Raw genomic sequence first — 22,781 nt, forward strand, 5'->3', positions numbered from 1 at the left:
TTTCTGTCAGAAAAAAAGAGGAAATAAATTCCTTTAACAGGATGCAGCTATAGCAGCAAAACACTCACGTATACTAGTAGAAAGTATTCTGAGAGCCAGGTAGACGGAAGTACTGTCCTGGTCTGGTAGCTGCAAAGGTGAACATTCTCTGCCATCTGTGGCAAATCAGTGTTTGCCCATGGTAGAAGCAAGTTCAATGATAGCAAGCTTGGTTTAACTGACTGCTCAAAGCTGCATGCAATTCAACAATGGACCACTTATTTGTTTGTTCATTTAGCACAAACACTTTTTACTTACTGCTGGACAGTTAGAATTGTAGCAGAATTGTAGCCACCATTATGCAAGATTTCAAATTATGCATAGTTGTGTACATGCAGCCACTACTTGGCAAAGTATTCATATAGGAAATTAAATGGCTTTTTTCAGCAGTCATGTCATATGACTGCTATACAATAGCATATACAATATATTTGTTGAAGCAATGTTTGTGTTTGTTGAAACAGAACCAAAGTTCTCAACAGCATCTTTATTATGGTAAAGATGAATGTTTTATGATCTGTAAGGCTGCTTTGATAAATGGTTGTATGTCCTCATGTCCCAGATGCTCCAGCGGGAAGTCACACAAGCTCAGTTTGTCTTTAGCAAGTCAGTTCAAGTTCTACATGCTTTATTCCTCCCAATTTGTAATTGAAGCAGGAAAAGCAAATTTAGGCCTTCTGCACCCTGCAGTTCTTTTGTCTTCACTGGCTTCTAGATAATGCCTTTGCCTTTGACAGATTTATACAATTGTACTATAAGTTATTACAGTTATCATATTGGTGACTTTGTTTTCATAGAATACAGTTCACTCAGTGACACCAGCTAGACCATACAGACTTCTGTTTAAAGGCACAAAAGTACTTTTTCTTTGTTGTCAGCATAGAGGATATTGCTTGTAAAACTGTTAAGGAAGAGGATGACATTGTAGCTTGTTCTCTGATTGGAACAGAAACTACAGGATAAGGATTGGTTTGGCTGAAATGATTACATCATACAAGATTGATATCCAGCATACTTTAGCATAGTAGTTTAAAAAAAAAAGAGCATAAGAGGATTACTGATCAGTCATTAATGAAGTATCTGACACTTGTATTTTCCTATTTGCATTTAGATTCTTTCTTTGTCTCATTTTCTTTTTCTTTTTTTTTCCTGATGGGGGCCTGTCTAGCTTCAGAAATTGAATTTTACTTTAAATGTTGATGTTGCATATTATCAGAGATGAACTTTTAAGAAATTGGCCTCTTCTATTTAGAAATATTTAAGAAATAGGCCTCTCCTATTGCCTAATATTTACAAGATGATTTATTTCACAGCTAGTTAGGTATGCTACCTGTGATGTTAGAAGAAATTGCAGAAGGATTTTTGTTACCAAAAGGCCTTAGCATTTGAAAAAAATTGAAAGCATTTGAAAAAATAATGTATGTATTTGAAAATTTATTGTATGATAGGAAGGCTTCTTTTAGAGAACAGTTTCACATTTTCTTCACCTCTGCAACTTAATAAATGTAAGCCAGGCATCAAGCAAAGTATCAGAATTGATGATGGATGGGAAAACTGTCAAAGTATGCACTTTTATAGTACTTTTTTCTGGGGTAATGCTCAAATTCAGCTTTCCTTAATTTATAGTAGGCCATTGTCCTCTTTCCATGGAAGAGTCAAATCAGACATCACCAATTTGATTGGGCTGCCCACATTCCAATTTCCACTTCCACTGCCTTTCCATTCTGTCTTCCAGTTGAAGAGTAGCAAGCCAGCAGAGATTACCCAAACTACTCATTTTCAGAAAGAGAAAATATCTCAGGTCTATTGCTCTCACCTTATGGGGTGAGAAAATGGCTAAAATTCTTCTCACAATGGGCCTCTTAAATGTTTCTCCTGGCAGAACGTCACTATGTTTGCTTATGAAATGGGTACATACTTGTTTCTTGACTAAAGGTTTTTAGGTACAACTGATGCATACAGTATTAGGAAATTTTATCTTAAACATATTAAATCATTGACTGCACAGTATTTTGTAGCTTAAGGAGATTAATTTCAACTGGTTTATCATTTGCTTAAGGCAACAAGCAATAGCAAACAACATGCGGTATAGATAATGGATTATTTTTTTCTTTTGTATATGATTGTTTTAGTATTTACTATATGCAGTCATATAAGATGCTAATTTTTAATACTTCTTTAGCTACAAGAATGCATGTTTGCTTTCTCTTGATTCACACAGAACAGATGGATGCTTGACTGCCTGCTAATCCACAGCTGGAATGGTTTCAGCGGTTTCCACGTTGCTGGGTTAGAGTGGCTTTTCTAGTGGACTGAGAGGGCAGCAAGAGAGGGATATCATTATTCATCAGTATCCCAGTGGGATCACTGCCAGCAGAGATTAATTTTTTCTGTTATGCTTGTAAAACAAGCTCAGGTGGAGTCTCTAATCCTCAGGGCACGGGTGGCAGATCAAGGAAGATGCTACAAAGCTAGTTAATTTTCAGATTCTAGGGGAAACAGAAGCTCTGTTAGATGTATAAATACATGATTGCAAATTTAAGTAGCTCAAATCCAAATGGGATCTTCCTAGACATCTGGTCCTGAAAATCTCTGTTTTCTTTGTCTTTTAAAAGAAGTTCTTAAAACTTTATGCCAGAGGCAAAATATCTTTAATCTCTCTTAATTATCAGTTATCATTCCATTTTTTTTAGATACAGATCTTACAGTGTATTTTAGACTAATGTCTTTATTTACGTGTAGGCAAGACATGGTACGTGTCTTTGTAGGAACGCTGAGTTTACAGTCTTCTCACAAATTTGTGTGCAGTGACAATCACCAAGAAAAATTACCACTTGCCATCAAAAAAGGGTTAGATTTGCCTTATTAATATATGGTACATCCTATTTTGGTAGTGGCATGTCCTGTTAAGGTCCACTGTGGTACAAGGGCATTTTTTCCCATGTTATTCTTGGTATCAAACCTGTTGTCATTTGTAACAGAAAAGTTGATGGAACTCAAATCAAGCATCTCAAAACACTCACAAGTTGTCTATTTGTATTGAGTTCACATATTTTTCCTTTACTTTTTTGTTTCCTTAGTAATTACCCTTCTTTCTCACCCTTGTAATTACCAGTGTCTTCCATCTGTGTATTTCCTTGTAGCTCTTAAGTTGTTCAAAACATTGGGTTAGATTTTCAGGCAACGTTAATCCACATAGTTACACGGAAATGAATGGAGATGTGCCAGTTTTTATCAGCAGGGAACTACCCTTATTGAAATTTACTTGCAACAGCTGTCATTTCCTCTTAGAGTTGTGTTTTTTTATTATTATATTAAACTATATTCATTTAAAAGTGCTCAGAGTGAGACCAGTAGCATTGGCTTGCTGAAAAGACATTGTGCATGTATGTAGGCACCTTCCAAGTTTCCCATATATTTCTGCCAGTTTGTATTGTTCTTGTGTTATTCTGGGCTTGAGCCTCTCTTGAACACAGGCTGCTACTCATTTCACCACATGATGACAGGTATTCACGCCTGTGAACTTTTTATTCCCTTTTGTCTCTGGTCACATAGTAGTCTAGATCCGGAATTTAATCCAGTACAAAAATGCAGCAGTGTGCATTTGTGGCTCCCCACTAGGGGACCTGCCACAGGTCAGCAGATTTGAAATTTGGTTTTCAGCACACAGAGCTTTTACAGCTTGCCATTAACATATACAGTACGTAGGGGCCCCGTTTCACATAAAGAATTAGTAGCGCTTACTCCTGTCTCCGTGAGAGTGGCATTAACTTAATGCAGAGATCTGTTAACTTCTTCCCTGGGTCTGGGCTCTGCACTGAAAGATCCCAATGGAGGTTCAAAGCCAAAGATGGAAAATGACTGATCACTTTCCCAGGGAAAGCTGTGTGCCAGGATTTGTTATTCCAGTTTTTATTGCTATCATCATCTCAGTCAGTAGTTGGGCCAGCTGATTCAGCCAAGCTCAATTTCAAAATGCCGACAGACGTCCAAATGGAACTGAAGTAGAGTTCTCATGACAATGAGACTTTTGAATGTATACTCAGAGACATTTTCCCTGTTTCATGTTAGCAGATTACTGAGTTCATGCACTGAAAAGCTTTTCTGTAATAGTGCAATGCAATTCGTTTCAGTACAGCCAAAACCAGTCAATTTTAAATCTTTCCTATAATATGACTTGAGATTACAGGGAAAGTAAGTTGTGGGTCACTGCCCCATCTAGGTTTTAAGATTAAAGAAAAGGAGCGATGATAAGACATTCAAAATGTGCAGGTTTGAAGCATTCTCATGAGAAGTAATCAGAAAAGTCAGGCATTTTGGAGAGGCAAAAACTCTAATATACTGTTTATAGCAATGAAATGTAGTAATTCTCTCACGTTATGAAAATTCACTTTATAAATTGAATTTGTACTATTCCATTTATATTTATTTGCTGTGGTCAAAGCATCTTATTCTAGGTGAATAATATGCATTCAGTACCAGATGTTTGCTGTTATTTTTGTCCTAATTTAGTTTTCTTTTGCGTTTATGTTTTCGTAAACTGTGCAAGTATTACAGGAATACTTATATTTTAACTTAATATATAATTTAACTTAAAAACCTAAGAGCAAACTAAAGCCACATCTATGAAAGTTGTACAGGCTTAATACTATGAAAGTACCTCTACATTCAGGGAAAATGTATTTTTAGAACTGGTTTTATTAGGACTGCCCAGAAAAAGTAGCAGGGAAATATGACTGTAATCATAACCTTTATGAAATATGGAATGTGAGAGGTAGGACTTAAAATCATGAATTCATTCCTTGTTGTAATGTTTTAGTAAAGTATGTAACTTAAATAGGAAAATTTCCTGAAATAGAATGGTTCTATAAGTAAATTTTTTAACATTTAGTAAGACAATTACAGTGATTTTAGAATAGATATTATCTATTACTGTATCTTCCCCTACACTGAAACTCAGCTTCTCTAATATGCTTAGGAAACTAGAGAAAAAAAAAAGGAAAATCAGCTTTAAAGTTACGATAGAAGTCCTAGGAATTTCTTTCCCATGTCAAATCATTGTTTCTTTACAATAATCCTCCTCCTCCTGTATGCTAGCATACTTGCATATTCTTTTATAACTCCATGCTGAGGCAGAGGTCTGTAATTTAACTTCGTAGTTTAGAAGTTCCCAGATCTGCCAGGTTACTCTGCTACTGGTAGCTAATATTGCTGACCTCCTATTGCTCTGTGAGCAGTGGCAAAGGTCCTTCAGACTCCTGACCCCTGGTCATCAGGAATGTCATCAGTAGTTTGTAGTTTGGATGTTTTAAGTAAGAGGTGGACTTGTGAAATCTAAGCCCTTTAGGGTGTTTTTAAGTGATCACTCAACTGTTTCATTGCCCTAGGTTGTGCTTTTTATGATGTCTGTAATTGTAAAATTTGTGGAGTTGATCATATGCAGCTATTTAAAAGCAAAAATCAAGCACTTTTCCACTTAAAGTATGAGAATACAATTAATATATTGCATATTAACATAATAATATATTAATAATTAATTACTCTGATCACTAACATGAGAACTAAGAACTGTAAGAACTTTTAACTGGTATGTTCTTATAAACTATTTTTGTGGGTCCCATGACAGAAATGGGCCCATTTTAAATCCTGAATGACAGTTACAAATTAATGTTTAAAACATAACAGATTTGCATAATTGTATGTTGATGGGTTTCACAACTTTCTCTCTTCAACTTATCGTGGCCAACTGGAAATTTCCATTGTTTGCTATGTTGAGTCTTAAATCTAGAGACAGAGCCCAGGGCAGCACAGCTTCACTGTTTTGCTCTTACCCAGTTAATTGGGTTAATGTTACACTTAGAATTCATACCTTTTTTTTTTTTTCTTTTAATATATGTCATTATCTCTAAAAGTGCATTAAACACTAATTAGATAAAAGATTTTAAAAATTTCTATTTGTTTTAGAAGATATTGAACAGGTTCTTTTCCTTGGACAATGGTCTCCATCATATGCATCTGTTTCCCTCCTTTTCTGGACGGTGAAGTGTTCTGATGGGGTGTTAAAAAGTGACTGGAGCATTTTCCTATAACCTATGCTGGAGTGGAGGGTAAGGGCAGAGAAAGTGTCCAGTGAGGGTCCCCAGTGCCCAAGAGGGGACCCCCTTTCCCACAGCCAGGGATGGCTGCTGCCTGGAGGCTGTGCCTCTGACTCCTCCGTGCTCTGTGGCTCTGGGCTGGCACAGGGCTCTGCTTTCTGCCTTTCCTCACTGACAGCCACCAGCCCTGGGAAGGAAGGCATGGGAAGGCCCCCGAGGGGAAGGAGCTGCACTGCAGAATTGGCTCTAGTGATGCTGGATGCAGTTTGATGGCACTGCCACATGCATGTGCAGTTGTACAGTGTGTAAAGACAAGGAGTTTATTTGTAGACATGGTGTCTGTGATTAATGACAGTATCATGTAGCAAATATATGTTAATCTTCCCTGAAAAATGTTGTTGTCTTCTTTTGAACCATGTTAGCCATTTTTTAAGTTCTCTACAAAGCCTCAGCCTGCTCTGTGGTTTAGCAGAGCCTGCAAGCCTGCCCTGAAAATCTGGAGCATTTCTTCTGCAAAGTTTGTCTTAAAAGTTTATTTTTACATGGCTAAAGCAGAGTGAACTGGCAGAAATGGGTTTTTTTTCCCTTTTAGTCTATAATATGAATTTTGAAAACACATGTCATGTTTGTTCTTAAAACTTATAACTAGTAACATATGTTTGTAAGTGTCTTTTTATTGGAATATTGTCATAGACCTTTTATATCTAAGAGTAAAAAAAACACCCAAGCATTTGGAAGTTTAAATTATGTCTCATAAAACTGAGACCAAAATGCATACACTTAGAGGCTACCATAAATTCCTTAAAATACGAGTTTATAATGGAATCACTAACAAAGATAAAATATTCAGAGCAGTAGTTGTAGCAAGTACTTCTCCAATTCTGTTTCTCAATCTACATTACCTTTTGGAATGAGCTGAAAAACCACTTTTAAGTTAGGTTTGGTTTTGGTTATTTCAGTTTTTTTCCCTCTTTTTTAAAGCGCATATTTCCTCACCTTAATTAGTTTTCTGAATATAAATGTAAGCTTGATTATCTTCTAGCTGCCTGTAAGGATTCATCAATGTAAATGTAATGTCTTTTCATATAAATCAAACTCACACTTGAAAATGTGACAATAAAATATGCTATAGATAAGTTAGTTAATTTAAATAATGTTTATAGTATACACTTGTGCCATTGCTTTGTCACATAATATGGTCTTTTTCTCTTGGGAAAATCATTGTCAAAGGAAGATTAGCTTGGGAGATTTAGTTAACTAATTTTTTTGATTTTCCTTATGATATAGGTAATAGAATCAAATTAGATTTCTGTCAGCACATGAGTGGAGATATATATGTATAAAAATAAAATTGGAAATAATTCCAAATGGTTTTAAGTACAGAAGCTCAAATATCCTCAAAGAAAAATTCAGAATTTGTGAATCTGTTATAAGGCAGATGTTACCTAGTTACTCACAAACTATCAGTCCTTGTTATTTCTATATTTTGACCATGCTTCTCTTCTCTGTTCTATATTAGGGGTAAGTAGGTATCACCTAAATGAGGACAAGTACAGGTTGCTTCAAATTTTGTATTCCAGGTGCTTCCTATATAGTGTGGCACAATGTGGCAGGTCTGGATGCTGCACTGGAGTACTCTGTATCACTTTGTACAATGGAACAAAAGACAAAAGCAAATTATACAATAATATTACTGTTGAGATTATATTCGCTTATCCAGTTTTCCAGTGATGAAAATATGGTATTTTACTTGGGAAAATAAGTTGGATATTGGCATACTGTTGTACTTCTGGTAGCAAAGAACTAAAATTCATAATGCATTATTAGTGTTAATTGCAAAACAGCTGTAAAAAACCACACATATTTATTTATTGTATCTTATTAATTCTATTCACAAATGTATGATTTTTGCAGTCCTTCAGCATGTACTTTGACTATTAGAGAAGTTTATGTAATTTAAATCAAGTTTCAGGTAAAGACAATGGAATTACTGTACTAGTTAAAAATGATCCTCGTCTTTTCTCCTTTTCTATGCTAATATTTAATTTTAGTACTAGTCTGCTGCATTTTTTTATACTTTAGTTTAAAAACTGATTTATTTTAATAGAAAAATGTTCTAAGAATGTTTTTCCCTTGTTTCTTTCAACATCAGAAACTTGAAAGAGAGCAAAATATGTTGCAAGTTTATTAAAGTTGAAAATATGGTGTGATTGGGTTCACAGTAACTATATAAAGGAAAGGAACATACAGACAGTCAGTCAATTCTAAGGCAGTTTCAAAAACATTGCTAAAGAAAAGACTACTGGTTCAACTCTGGAATGTGAGAAACTATTTTTGGGTTGGTTTAGACCCTCACTGTTACAAATTAATCAACTGCTCTTTAAAGTCTAGAACTCATTAACTTTATAAGTTTTACTGTTCCCATGACTGAACTGAACTTAAAATATTCAAGTTTGCTTCAGTAGCTCACCTTGATTCCATTTCTGTCTGTGGTCCACAATATCCTCTTCTCTCTTGTAGAGAAAAGTGGCAAGATGTATTTACTCAAGATGCAAAGTATTTTAGGAGATCAAAAAGTTTATAGCTCAGCTCTCACTATAAATCAGTAATTTCAGCTAAACTTACACTTTTTGTGGGTAGAAAGAAAATCTGGAGTTTTTAACCCTATATACTCTGCAGAGCACAGTACTCACCATGTTGGATACCTTATTTAAGTTTTAGTTTGGTCTGGCTGCTCAAATGCCTGATAGAACCACAAAACTGCAAAAGATATTTTAAAATAGTATGAGTTGTTTCCTTTTAGGACTATTCTAACAGTTCAAATAAAGGGTGATGGTAAGCTGCATATTTGGAGCATGATGTTGTAGACAAGATTTAAAGATGATTCTGTGGCTGCTGTTATTCAGGAAACAGAATTCAATTACCAGAATAGCCCTTTGGCCTTGTAAAATGTAACTGTTGAGTTTATGCAGGTCTGTGTGTGACATTTCTCACCAGCAATGCAAGTTACTGTCTCCTATATGACCACCCTGTATCACATGCAGGTTGAAATATAAGTCTGAGATGACTCCTACACCCTTGAAATGATGCAGCAGTCTCTAATGCCCAAAAGGAGACATTATTGGGGAAGTCCATCACAGAAATGTAGGAGAAGGAGATGTGACATGACTACCAAATGCACAGTTGCAGAACCTGTAGCTAAAATTCCTGGTTATTTCCTGGTATACACCAAGTTATGCTCAACTGTGTAGGTGCTTGTAAACCTATTATTTGTACATGGGATGCAACAGCTCTTATTTAAGAAGAGAAAAAGGGAAAGTGAAAAATGCACAGCAGTGCTTTGTGGTTTGACTATGAAGCTTGTATTAAGTTTCTTGACTTTAGAAGGAAGATTAATTTTTGATGTGTAGTTTGATCTGTTTTCTCACCCATGGAAGTAAGAACGGTGTTCAGATATGAGGTACTAAAACAATATATATTATATATTGTGTGGAGTAGTAGAAGCTACAGCCTTTACAGAACAGATTGAGATTTGCAATGAAAAGGAAAATAAAATGAAAAAATATTGAGTGAACAGCAGGGCCCATTTGAGGTGATTACAAAGGATGTTTCTTTATTCTGTCTTTTCTTATGCAACCTGAAAACAGTAGCAGGGGGTTACAAGCAGAGTTCATCACAAAGTTGTCAATCACTGTCATTTAACGTTTTGCAATGGAAGATGTCTTTATTCAAGGACAGCTGGGCAAATCAGAGAAACAGATTTGCAGTTAGTAGTCTGTCCAGCCTACACTAAGCAAACAAGGACAGGGCAGACATACCGGCCTCTCACATAAAAATATAATGGACTCTGCTGACCTCAGTGCCCTCCATTCAGCTTCATTCTCAGTTGTATAAAAGCTTCACTACCCATTCTCAATTTCCTTTAATTACCTACATGATGCAGATAAGAAAATGAACCTCACTTACTTACAGTCAATGATCACAAACAGGAAATTAAGTAGGCAAGTTGTTTAAAATAAGAGGAGTGTTTTGGATGTAAATAAAACATGTGCTGGGGAAGAATTAGTGAAAATGCATTTTCAGGCATACCAGTCGGTCTGGACTGACTTAGCTGATCCTCCTTCTTTCTGCTACTTTAAACTGCAAAGCAAAACTAAGTAAAAAATCTCCTTGGTAAATATTCTTTAAAATATCTTTGAAGGAGAAGCCAGTTAAATAAAAAGAGTGAAGCAAACATGCAGCCTTCTATAGGGCTTAAAAAGATTGTGACCTTAGGTTCAGAGAATAAATGACCACAGTTTTCACAAGAGATCTAGCAGAGACATCCAGGATTAAGCAGCAGTTGTCTTCATTCAGTCTTCACTTCTAATCTGCAGTTGAGATATGAAATAAATTAATGGCATTCTGATTTTCTTTCCAAACCTTAAATTGTCTAATGGTTACCATTCCTTTTACATTGATATCACAGTTTAGACATAGTTTCCTTGCACCATTAAAGAAAATAGAAAGTTTTGTGCTGTCAATTTTCAAGGAGGTAAAAACCAACTTTCCAACTGCTTTTAGGAATTATCAGAAAAGGTTCTGTGTCTTAGGATATTAATGAGAGGATATGGTTCTTTGTAAGTCAATTAGGTAGTTCAATTAGGTGTTCTAAAATTGCCATTTTTCTTTACCTCACTCTTCACTGGTTACTGTTGTGAATATTTCATTAATATGGATTTGCAGGAAGTCTGATGAAATTGAAGACTAAAATGCAAAATGTTGAATCTATAGTTTAAGAGGAATATAAAACCCTGAACACTTTAATTTAATGGTCTCTGCTAAGCCTGTAGTTTCGAAGACATTGCCCTTCAGGCTCCCCAAATGACTTCTTATTTTATGACAAAAGAAATACACTGTCTTAAGTTACAGATGGAAAAGATATCACGTATTATAAAACTCTTACCTTACTTGCAAGTTTTGTAATTTAGAAAGATTGTTCTCACTCCAAATGATATGTACACATGTACATGCACTGCACAGGAAGATTTTGTGGAGGGAAAAATTGCCAATTAAGTCACGAAACTGACTCTTTAGCCCAAATTATAGTTCTTAGGATGTTTCTGTTGAACTTTTTTTCAAAGACAGTGGATTTCCCAAGAGAATTGACATCTCTGCCTAGGATATCAAAACAGTTGTACTTGCTCCTCTCAGCCCCTGTCATGTTGCTACTTATAACTACATTTAGATTACATATTGGTGGGCAGCTCCTTTTTGCAACAGTGAGAAAATTCTTACACAGCTTTCATTTTGGCATGAATAGCATTAGTACCACTCTGGAACGCAGAGAATGTTTTCACCACCTACTTAAAATTGTGCGTTTTTTTTTGATCACTCATCATCAGTTGCTTAGACACTGACTGCTCAAAATATTGAAAAAATATTTGAAAATAACCATATCAGAGCCATTTCAAAGCTACTGGGTTTTGAGTGCCAAGAGAAAAACTTGAAACCTGAAAACTGAAAATATGAGGTTTTGACTTCTTTACAGCTAACCTTACAATGTTTTTGTGAGCCAATAGGTAGGATACCTGTGGGTCATCTTCTACTATTGAATCCATCCAAAGAATATATTTATGTCATTGCATTTATTTTCCTCTTCTCTAATGTTAGTACCAGCTATGTGGAATGAAAAAAGTTTAGAATCTATAAATGTATCAATATTTGAGAATATTATATTAGTTATTGTTTTCCTGTGAGTGATTTTGATAAATAAGTACACGTTCTAAACATTTAAATGCTATTTTTGTGTTGAAATCTAACTGTAGTAAATTAAATGCATATACTTTTAATGCCTCAGTAAGCAATAATAGTTACTCTGAAGTTAATTACAATGATTAACTTTTTCTTTTTTTTTAAGAATGCTGATGAGTACACAGATCTGCCTGTGAGACACAATGAAGATCAGATGAACAGTGAACTGGCCAAACACCTTCCAATTGAAGTCAATCCCCATTCATTTGACAGTTCACACACAAAAACACACCTCTTGCTGCAAGCCCACTTCAGTCATGCCGTGCTGCCTTGTCCAGATTATGCAACTGATACAAAGACGGTGCTGGACCAAGCAATCAGAATATGCCAGGTATGACGTATTTCAGTATATAACTCTTGTTGGTTTACTGTTTAGAGTGTTGTCATGTTTTAAATATAGAAGAATCTGAAGATTTCTTGTAATCTTGCAGAGAGCTGGTACTACATGATATTGTAATGCCTTATTTATGGAGGAACTGGATGCCCGTAATGGTTCCCGCTTTACAGAACATAAACAAGTTCAGAGTAAAAGACCACTGCTCTGACTAGAGGCATCTAGTGCCTTATAATGACCTCTGCTTTCTTTGCAACAGCTTTCTATCTCTGTATTGTGGAATGTTGTATGAGAGCCATTCTGGCATGGCGATGGTCCCTGCAGATTGTTATGCTGATATCTAAGAACCTGTCTCCCCTGGGTACTTCTACTTTTCTAGCACCCAAAAGCATTATAGTCACCTCCCAAGCACAAATGTAACGTGTTTTGAAATATGACTTGGGGTGACATAAAGGGGTTTTCCCTAAGCTTCTCTAGCTAATGTAAAGATACCTCTTCTATGTCCCAATTATCACAGAGTCAAAGAGCATGTTTTTAAATGCAGATTTAAAACTCACCCTGGAGACTTGTGAATTTTTACAGTTGCACAGCAGTTGCAGCCCACAGAAACTAAACTGATCATGGAGAGTACTGGTAACAAGCAATCACATGTACAGCTGCCACCTCAAAAGAATTTTAAAGTAGCAATTGGAGTTTGGGATAGAGTGCTGCCATAACTGAAAAGCTCAGTTACAGTCACAGCAGGAAAGGCGAGATCTAGCTGTCACAGGAAACAACCAACCCTGTGAGTCTCCTGGGAAGAATTCTTCTCTTTAGCAGAACTGCACAAGGACTCATTCACAAATTCTTGAAGATCAGGCAGCCTTTAACAAACTACTCTCTTTATGTTTCTGAGTTCAATATCTGTAAAATAGAGCCACTATTTCTTTCTTCCTACAGTTTTTGTTTGCTCAAATGTTAATGTCCTCAGTGATCTGTTTGTCAACTTTCAGACAGAAGCTTTGCTCTTGTTTGAAGCCTGTTGGCAATATGGTAACTGCAAACATCATTGTGTCAAGCCTGTTCTATGAGAAACTATTAATCAGTGCTCTAGACAGAGGAAAATACTGTGTGCAATTCAGTCCATCAATTTGGATAAGGTTCAACCTTACACTAATAAAAAGAAGCTTAAAATACTAATATCAAAACTGAAGCAAAACTGAAAATAGGTAATGTAAGAAGCAAATAACACCACAGATTTTACTGCTACACAGTCCTAATCTTGGCAACCAGCAGTACTTGGATGTTAGTCTGTTTCAAATATTTCAAATCAATAAAATCATGGTGCTGAAAATGCAGAAACAGCTATTCTATATATTCAGTTATTAACAGGAAAAAGCATCACTTGCCCAGGTGAGAACATTCACCTTTGTTTCAAAGAAATCACATACCTAAAGTTCATTTTGATGTGTGTAGAGTAATCATTATGAAGTTAATTACTTATTTGGGGAAAATTTAAATTAAATACTATTTTCAGTAATTATTTTGTTCTGTTTTGCTAAGAAATGTGTTTTCTTAATCCTGCTACTGCATCATATGTATTTCAGAAACAATAATCACTTAGAAATAAAAATAATTCCAAAATATTCAACAGTTCCTTTAAACTGAAGCAGAGCTCAGAAAAATGCCATTCCATACTCTACCTTGGCGCTCCAACCTTCAGTTAACTACTACATAATGTTATATATACAGTAATCTTTTATAAAAAGAAAAACTTCTTAATAAAAGGAAAAAAAAAAGAAAAAAAAAGGAAAAAACATGCAAGCACTTTTGTATTTTAAAGTTGGCACATGGTTTACATCTCTCAGGAGATTATTGGTTCCATCTTATTAGTCACGCTTTCCAAAGGGAGGTTAAAGTTCCCAGAATCTAAGCAATAGACAGGGTTACACTTTCAATAGTGGTTGTTACCTTTTTCCTTAGCACTGACCTGCTGATGAACTCTGGGTCAGCAGAGGAAGAAAAAAAAGATGTTAGTTATGAGAAAAGGAACTGAAGCATGGAAGGATCCATTGATGAACAGATTCAGTGGGTGTTGTTCTCTGTGTGTGTGAACACACACTCGAGCATCATCAAACATTAAATACATCAATGAGGCAGGAATTGGTTTTTGAGTTATGTTGAATTTTTGTTTATTTACTTACAAATAATTTTAGTGTTGAGGTTGTATAGCTAACCTTCAAACTGTGACCTGAACATAACTGTTGTTTTTGCTGGTGAGTACATGAATAGCAGACTTTTCATATCAGCATTGCTTTTCTGTTACAAGAAAGAAAGATCTTTCGAAGAACTTTTATAGGTGGTTATACAGCAGGCCTTTATCCCAGCTCCCCTGCAGTGCAGATTTGCCATCTCTAGCCATGATATGTAAGCAAGTCTCTTTCCATCACAGACTATTAAACTTCTCCAATCTTCTGTGGAGTCTTTCACCTGAATCAGCCTTCCGTCTCATGCCTCCTTTCCTATCCTACTTGTTTCATTCTTCCTTCCATTCCTCCAATGCCTTCTGGACTTTTTCATTGCTAGTGACTTCAGGATGAGTATTGTTACTGGTCCAGCAGAAAACCATATTAACAGCATTACATAGGTAAATGTAGCTTTTTTCCAGGTAAGATTCCACTATCCTTTAACAAAAAAATTATCCAACAATTCAATTTTTTCTTGGATGTCTTAAAAGTTTTAGCTCTACGATAGAATTCTCTTGTTTATACTTATGATGAAATATTTAAATCAATAGCATTTAACAGAATTTGAGTAGTTATGGTGCTGACTTAATACGGGAATGTAAATTTTAGCATAAAAAAAAAAAGGAAGAAATATATTCTGTTACAGTTTTTCCTATGGTTAGCATTTGTTAGATGTAGGTGGAATTCATAATAGCAAGATAAAATTTAGTATTTATATAGCCAGGATGAAAAGCAGAATCTTTTCCTTTTACTGCAGAAATATGGGGAATAGCTGTATATAATTTTTTGGAATGTGGATGCCTACCTGCTCCCACTCCCATCTCTGTAATGAATGGCCACTGAGGTATTGACTAGGCTGAAGGAAAGCCCCTGCTCTACACTGAAAACCTCAAGTTAAAATCTAGCTTGTTATCAGTGGCAGGCTCTCATAGATAAAGCACAGAAGGTTCCCATGGCTCAAAAAAACTGCCACAACTTCCTGTGTGGCCTTGGCCAACTCATTCAATTTTTATTTGCCTCAGATACCTCTAGTACAAATTAGGTAGACAATACATTCTCTTTAAGCCTAGCACTCTCTGTTATTTTTACTGAGAAAAGCTAGAGGTGTCATTAAGATGGCGCTGAACACTCCAGTAGCTTCTCAAAATCAAACATGTCTACATTTCTTTCAGGAGAATGAACATTAAACAATAAAAATTCTAATAAAATTGTTTTTCTAACATTTTTATAAAATAGAATTATTATTGTAATGACAATACTCCACCTTTTTTTCCTATCTTATTTAAGAATATGTGAAACTAAATCTAATCTCCTTTTTTTGCTTCCTTTGTCAAGCCTTATATTTTGTGACTGTGTATTCAGCGATCAGTTCTTATTCTGCTGTTCTAAGACTATTGCCTATATTTGCATTAATTGAAATGGATAATTGAGGCAGTAATACCATCACTCTCAGATTCAGCAGGGCAGTCTCTTCTCAGAAATAATGTAACAGTTGCTGGCTTTGCATTGGAATTGGCCACAAGCCTCCACTTGTAGTATAATCGTTGATAAAATATTTTAAAATTGCCAGGAGTAGAACTGCCATGGAGCTCAGCCTTAACCTTTGCGAAGTGTTTACCTATGGATGTGTTAAACACATCTCAGTAGGGTAGCTGGGCATTGAGAGAGGATGGACATGAAAACAGATTCCAAACTGCAGAAGGAGGACTACTCTGCATGGGAAACGTGCCTATCCCTGTAACAAGGACCTTGTAGTGCTATCACTGGTGCTCTGTCTTTCCCCATCATGTTACTCCTTTGGAGAATCTGATTTTGACAGGAAGGAAAAATACTCTTTGAGTTAAGCACTGAATGTTTCCTTAGCTAGATGGTGATGTTTATAATACTGCTTTAGCCATTCAAAAACAGTTAAAGTCATGTCTGGTCATTTAAACTGCAACTTTTGCTATAGCTCTTATGACAATCATCTTTGTGTCAGAGTTGTCAAATATTGCACAAATATGCTGCCCAATTCAGCTAAGAGCTGGCTTATGTACTAAATACTTGCTGTATGTACAGTACGTACTTACTGTATATACAGACTGTGCTGGTGATGGCTCCTCAGAAGGAGCAGTAGTACACAAAAGTACTTCTGGCCATGGAAAGGGAAAGGAGCCCATGTTGCCATTTTGGCACTCAAAGAAAGAGAATGTCTTTCATCTCTGCACTTCTCATCCTGCCCAAACCTCCTCAGTTCATTACAGCCACTAAAACTGTTGATTTGGAGAGCCATGTCCCTTGGATCTTTCATTTTTCTGCTAATGAGGAAGTGGAGAAGTTTTTAAAGGTTTTAAGAGTGGTTTGAGCTCATGTATTGCTTGTTGGTAGTGCAGGTGTGCCAACTGCTTGCTGGCAGGTTGTGGGAGTTACAGGAAAGGCCTATTTTACAGTTGTGTAAGTAAGATTTGTCCACAAGTGTCCAGGGAAAGAGCTTTTGTGTAATGGTTGCATTGGAAACTATAAATAAATGGGTAGCTTTACTGAATGAAGGGAAGAGAATCAAATTAACTTGAGAATGCAGAGGATTACTCAGAAACAAGTGAAGAGCAGAGGCCACATCTCTTGAGCTGCTACATGTATTCTTTGTGTATGCAGTAATATTCCAGTGATAGCACAATGTTTGCAATTTTACTTAAATACTGTCTGCTTTCATGGCTGTATGGCTATTATTCCACATTAGGAGTCTAGAAATAATAGAATCATCAAAAAATCTTGTAGTTCTTATACTGTGTGGCAGTGCTCACTTACTAAACATCAATAGGTCACTTTGTAGGGAAAGTACCTGGACACATTGGGCTGGAAATGCTTCCTGCTTGTGTTGTGTAGGTATGTGTGTGGGAGAAGGGAGGGTTACCTTTGTGGTGTTGGAGTTTTGCTTGCTGTGGATGATCGGGTGTATGGAAGCATCTTGGTGACAGTTTAATGATGATTTGGTGCTGCTTGTGCATAATCCCTCCCCCACCCATGACAAACCTTTTCCCAGTTGGGGCTGAAGGAAATGAGTAATGCTTAACCCATTTGTGTGATCAATTCACTTAAGCAGCTACTGTGAAATGTTAATCACAACTTTAATTTGTACTGCATTAGCATTTTGATTAACTTGTAGGCTTGCTAGCACACTTGAAGCACTTTTACTCATAGTTACAGCTCGGAAATGACTTTTTGATTAATTAAGTTTGTTAGACAGCAGCTGAGCTTCCTGAATGCTAACCTTAAGGGGCTAAAAGTTCAGGAGAAAGTTACTGGGAATAACTGTTGCTGTTGAAAAGGATTCTTGTGCATGCACTCAAAAATTTTTGATTATTGTCAAAATATTACATTCCTAATTTGAAACTGACTCTAAATTGTAAAGAGGACAGATTTATTATGAGAGAGATGCTGTGTATCTTTCATGGTTTTGGTAGACTTCTGTAATATTTGAAACAAACCCTGGGTTTAGGACATTGTTGATGTCAGGAAATTGGGATTTATAGCAAAGAGATTCTTATCAAAAACATTTTGTTCTTTTCACAGTTCACTTGTATAGTAGAAAATAACAATTTATTAATTAGTAATTTGAAAAGAAATTGGCTATTGGGACTCAATGAGTTCAGAATGCTGGGTTATGCCCCACCAAGTTTACGTTGCTGATATCACACTCCGTAGATGCTTTTATTTCTGTAATGCTCTTAAAAGAAATCAGTAAGAATCCAAGGGTTGCACTCCACTAAATGTAGACAGTAAATGGTTTATTCCATTATGGTCCTTTCCCTGGTTCTGAAAATACTAATAATATTACTATGGAGGCTAAAGGATGAATACAGGGATAGGAATCTTATGAAGCAGCTAGGAAGGTTGTAATTTGCATACATCAGTGAGACCTTTATGATGATGGGAGAATGAAGAATTAGTCTCTCATAGGGGGTAGCAGAGCATATGGAAGAGGGGACTGAATATGCTTGTAAAAAAAGTGAAGTAGGATCCAGAGGGCAGTATAAAAGGAGTGCCTCCTGAATAGGATTAATTACAACGTATTCACTATATCTCTGATGAAGTACAAGTGGGGGGTGTTCTGTAGGCTGAAACTACACAGCTGTGCAAGGGTGATTTAATTGATCTGAAAGAACTCCTCTCTCTCCCAGATTAAAACATTTTTAAAGAGTAGTTTTGGACTAGACCTCTGAACTTCAAAGGTTCTGTAGATACCTGTTTTACTGATATAGAACATACCAAAGGTAGTGACTTTAAACTGTCTGTAATGCTTATTCAAATAAATTCCAACTTTTCAAGTCAGTTTCTGTTTCTGAGATATGTAATTAAAACATCATAGTCATGATTTATATAAAGACATGAAACTTAAACAAGCTTTAACATCTGAAAAAATATTTTACTTGTATTAGCAAACTATCAAGTCACACATGGATCATAATATAGTCTTATGTGTTGGAAGGCTTCCTGCAATTGAAGCATGAAGAAACTATCATTATTCTCAATTCACAGTTTTTAGGAAAATAGGTAAAATGCATACTCTTTTGTCTATTATCTATATTTGCCACACGAATTCTATAGTGTTAAGCAGCTGTAATTAGGCACAATTCTAATGATTTTAATGGATCTATGGATTTAAACTCTTACATGTAACTGAAATTTAATCCTAGACTAAACTTCAAATTCATGAATAGAAGCAATAAAAAAGTGTCATGGTCTGTGAAGCACTGATACAGAAAATAAGATTAGTCTTTTAAGAATAGATAAAATTGAGCCATGTAACTCATCCTGAATAAACCTGAAGTTTCAGCTGCCATCCATGAAGTTATTGCCACCAATGGCATCATGTAGGCACTCAACTTCTAGCTGAGTAGTCACAGGTGTAATTCTCAACTGGAATGGCATCTCTTACATTTCTTTAGCTTGCTTCTATGTCCAGAGCAGTTAACATTATAGCTTCATTGGCACTTCCCTTAAATATAATTTATCCACAAAATAGTAACATTTATGTTTACAGGATTTAAGTCAAAATGCTATATTCAGAGTTATATCACAGGTGACTTCAAAAAGGAGAAGAAATTATTCTAAGCACTATGCAGTCTCTGTTAATGAGATGCAAGCTGTATCAATTTTAACACTTCAATATCTTATCTTAAAGGAAAAAGCTATTTAAGTCATTTGGATAGATCAGAAATTCTGCTAGTTTTAGTCTGGTCCCCTGCCACCTAACCAGTTCTACAAGAGTGATCCAGAGTATCTGACTTTCAAATGAAGGATGTGAAAGTAATACCAAAAACAGTGTTTATAAAAACTTTGTAAAAAGAAGAATAAAGAATTCAGCAATTTATTTCATTAGAATTTATTCTAGAATAAAGAATTTAGCAATCAGGATAATTTGGTAGCCTGAAAAAAATCTCCTAAATGAGCTGGGGTGAGTGGAGGGTTGTGTTCATTATGGAACAATTTAATAACCCAGTTTATTTTGAGCACGTATAGAGAGTGCTTAATAACACCAGAGAAGAGCAATGTTTTGCTATCAGTGAGTGTGCCACACACTCACATCTTCCACATCCTGCCTCCATCTTTGATTCCACTCAAATTAGGGAATTATAAACCATCATTTAAATTCGAAGAATCGGTAATAACCTTGACTAGAAAGAGACAGACTGTTAAATTTCATCTTCATGTTAGATGAGAAAGGTACAGTTTGATCAGTTTAAGTCATTCCATACCTGAGGATAAGCAACTGCTGCTCCTGAAAATAAGATGAAAACTTGATCATAGATGATGATGCAGTCCTGAAATGATGATAGTAATAGCAAGATTTTGATCCAAACATTTTGACACTCAATTCCAAATACCATCAGCATGAAAGTTTTTGCCATACCTGACAACATCTGCATCAGTGAGTTGTTGATCATTGGCATTTTTGTGCATGGTGGCACAAGCTAATCTGTTTTTGATAGTGACAGACAAAATGTAAATTTTACTAATTGCTATTATTACTTTGTAACTGTCCAAATATGACATTTGGAAGGCTTAAGAGCTATTGCTTGAATCTTTCATGATAAACCCATTTCAGTATAGGCATCTGCTTTTATTCTTCTAAGCACAGAAGGAGTCCCAAATAAGAGGACGGTAAACATATTTTCTGTTATAACAACCAATAATTCCCTTGACTCCATCTATTTACCCCATTTATTCTACTTTAGGTTAAAAAGTGGTGGGCTTAGAGGATTGTTTTGGTTTTGGCTTGGTTTTTTGTTTGTTTTTTGGTTTGTTTTTTTGGTTTCTTTTTTATTATTTAATTTGTTGTATTTTTTTCTGTTTCCTGTTTCACTTTTTGCACTCACTGTCCTCTTCTTTTAAGTTTTTCTTTGTGATAAAATTATCCTGTGTTTTTTTAAATTCTTAGGCTACAAAGGCAGGTAACCAATTTGTGCCATTTCCCAACTTAACATAATTTATTTAGAACTCTTAATCTGTTCCAATCTTACCAGCTGTAAGATAGTTAGAATTTATTTACTGCTTTGCAAAATAAGAGTTTATAAAGGCCACCAGTTTCTATAAAATTGTACTGGTTTTGACTTAAAAATAGCAACAAACCAAACAGGTAGCAACTAGATAAACTAGAGAGACTAAATACATTATTCATCAGATAAGTTAAATATTAAATACTTTAATTTTTGTGGTTTATATTATAGTCTTTGTTTAGTTGCTTATATTTACATTTGGAGATAGGTGAATGACTCAATTTATTACCTTGAGTATTTATAGGAATTTCAGTAACCATTTAAGTATCAAGCATCTCTGTGTTTTACATTTAGAGGAAAACTAAATGTGTGGAGGTTTCCAGGGCAGCAGATGAATCAAGCCAACTTTACCATTGTTCTGACTTTTTCACAATGTCACTGTCTTGGATTTCACATCCAGATTGAGATGCTGTGAATAAATTCTATGGGTGAAGAAGCAGAAAATAAGGAGGAAAAGAGGATTTGCCATGTGGATTCATTATAACAATGTGGAACACAGAGTCTCACACACACAGGCTTTCCTTACTCCCTACGGGATATCTATCTGTAGGCCTCTATCAATTTCTAGGAGATTTTCTATGTGAAAGGATCCTCCAGTTAATTTCAAAGTATAGCTTGTTTTAGATTTATCTTTCTCTTACATCTTCACTCTTCTTTTCCCCTTTTCAAACCTCTGTTTAAAGAGGGTAGAGGGATAAATAAAAAAAAAAAAAAAGAAAAAATGCAACAGTGTTATGTGTGCATCTTCAGAAGCATTCTATGAAATACCACTGCTTCATGCTGACTAAAAATACAGCTTACTGTATTTTTCTTGTTGCTCATGGAAAATACATGATATTTGTGCTCCCATTACTCTTCACGTGCGTACATCAGTATCGTCACTGGGGAACATGATGTTTCAAGCTGTCAGAATAGCAGAAAAAAACAAGAATCAGGCAGTGGAGAACGGGAGGCAGACAGCAGACTGTCTCAGCAACACAGACTGTTCAGAAACACAGACTGTACTGTATGGATAGCCTTCAATATACTTTAAAATGTGAAATCAGGTAAAGAGCAACTCACCTTGTAAGTTTCAAAGACTGACTCCAGTCTGATGCTGAGAACAATTCCCTCCTTATGTGAGCAAATGTCATGTGAACCAACATATAAATCTGCAGGCCACAAAGCCGCTCCTTTCAAACGTGATTTCTAACATAATTTTATTTTTTATTTGGTGAAAACAATCCTACATGGAAATCACTTTGGCAAGCCAAGTGAAAAGACAGAAATGGAAACCAGTAAGGTTGTGTTGTGAGGTACTGGTTCGAGGGTCACTAGAAACAGAGAATTTCAGGGTGCTATGACTCTTCCTCCAAAAAATGAAATATTAAATCTGGATCTTTATTAGCTGAAAGACCCTTTATCTGCAATTCATGAGAAATGAGACATTTGTGTAATACAGGGTAACACTTCAAATATTTTTCTAAGTGTCACTGATCTTATCACCCCGATCTGGAAAAAAAACCTGTTGAAATTGCATTGTAAACTGCTAAAATAAACTGTGTGACTCGGCCAGGAGTGAAACTAACTTGTGTCTTTAAAGTCAGTATTTCTCCAGAATCAGTGTAATTTAATTGAAATAGCTCTGCGTGTGTAAACAACTCCTTTGTTTAAAGAAGATTTCACTGTTTAGTTTGCCTTAAGTAAATGCTGCCTTTTGTTTGTCTGTAAAACATTTGATTAAATGTAAAGACTTAGACAGCTTCTCCTCATTACA

General features: G+C 35.6%; 1 protein-coding gene across 5 annotated transcripts in view; it reads left to right on the forward strand.

The window, feature by feature from the left end:
* ASCC3 (activating signal cointegrator 1 complex subunit 3) overlaps positions 1-22,781 on the forward strand; it is a 253,171-nt gene that overhangs the window by 219,137 nt on the left and 11,253 nt on the right. For all 5 annotated transcript variants that reach the window (XM_088053260.1, XM_088053258.1, XM_088053259.1 and 2 more), the window contains one exon: positions 12,034-12,258. In XM_088053260.1, the coding sequence (XP_087909386.1) occupies positions 12,034-12,258 (225 nt within the window). The remainder of the gene's footprint in view (positions 1-12,033; positions 12,259-22,781) is intronic.

This window comes from Pseudopodoces humilis, chromosome 3, assembly GCF_049639895.1.
Source record: "Pseudopodoces humilis isolate 2021_Gansu_Grassland_sample_001 chromosome 3, ASM4963989v1, whole genome shotgun sequence".
In the NCBI taxonomy this organism is placed as follows: Eukaryota; Metazoa; Chordata; class Aves; order Passeriformes; family Paridae; genus Pseudopodoces; species Pseudopodoces humilis.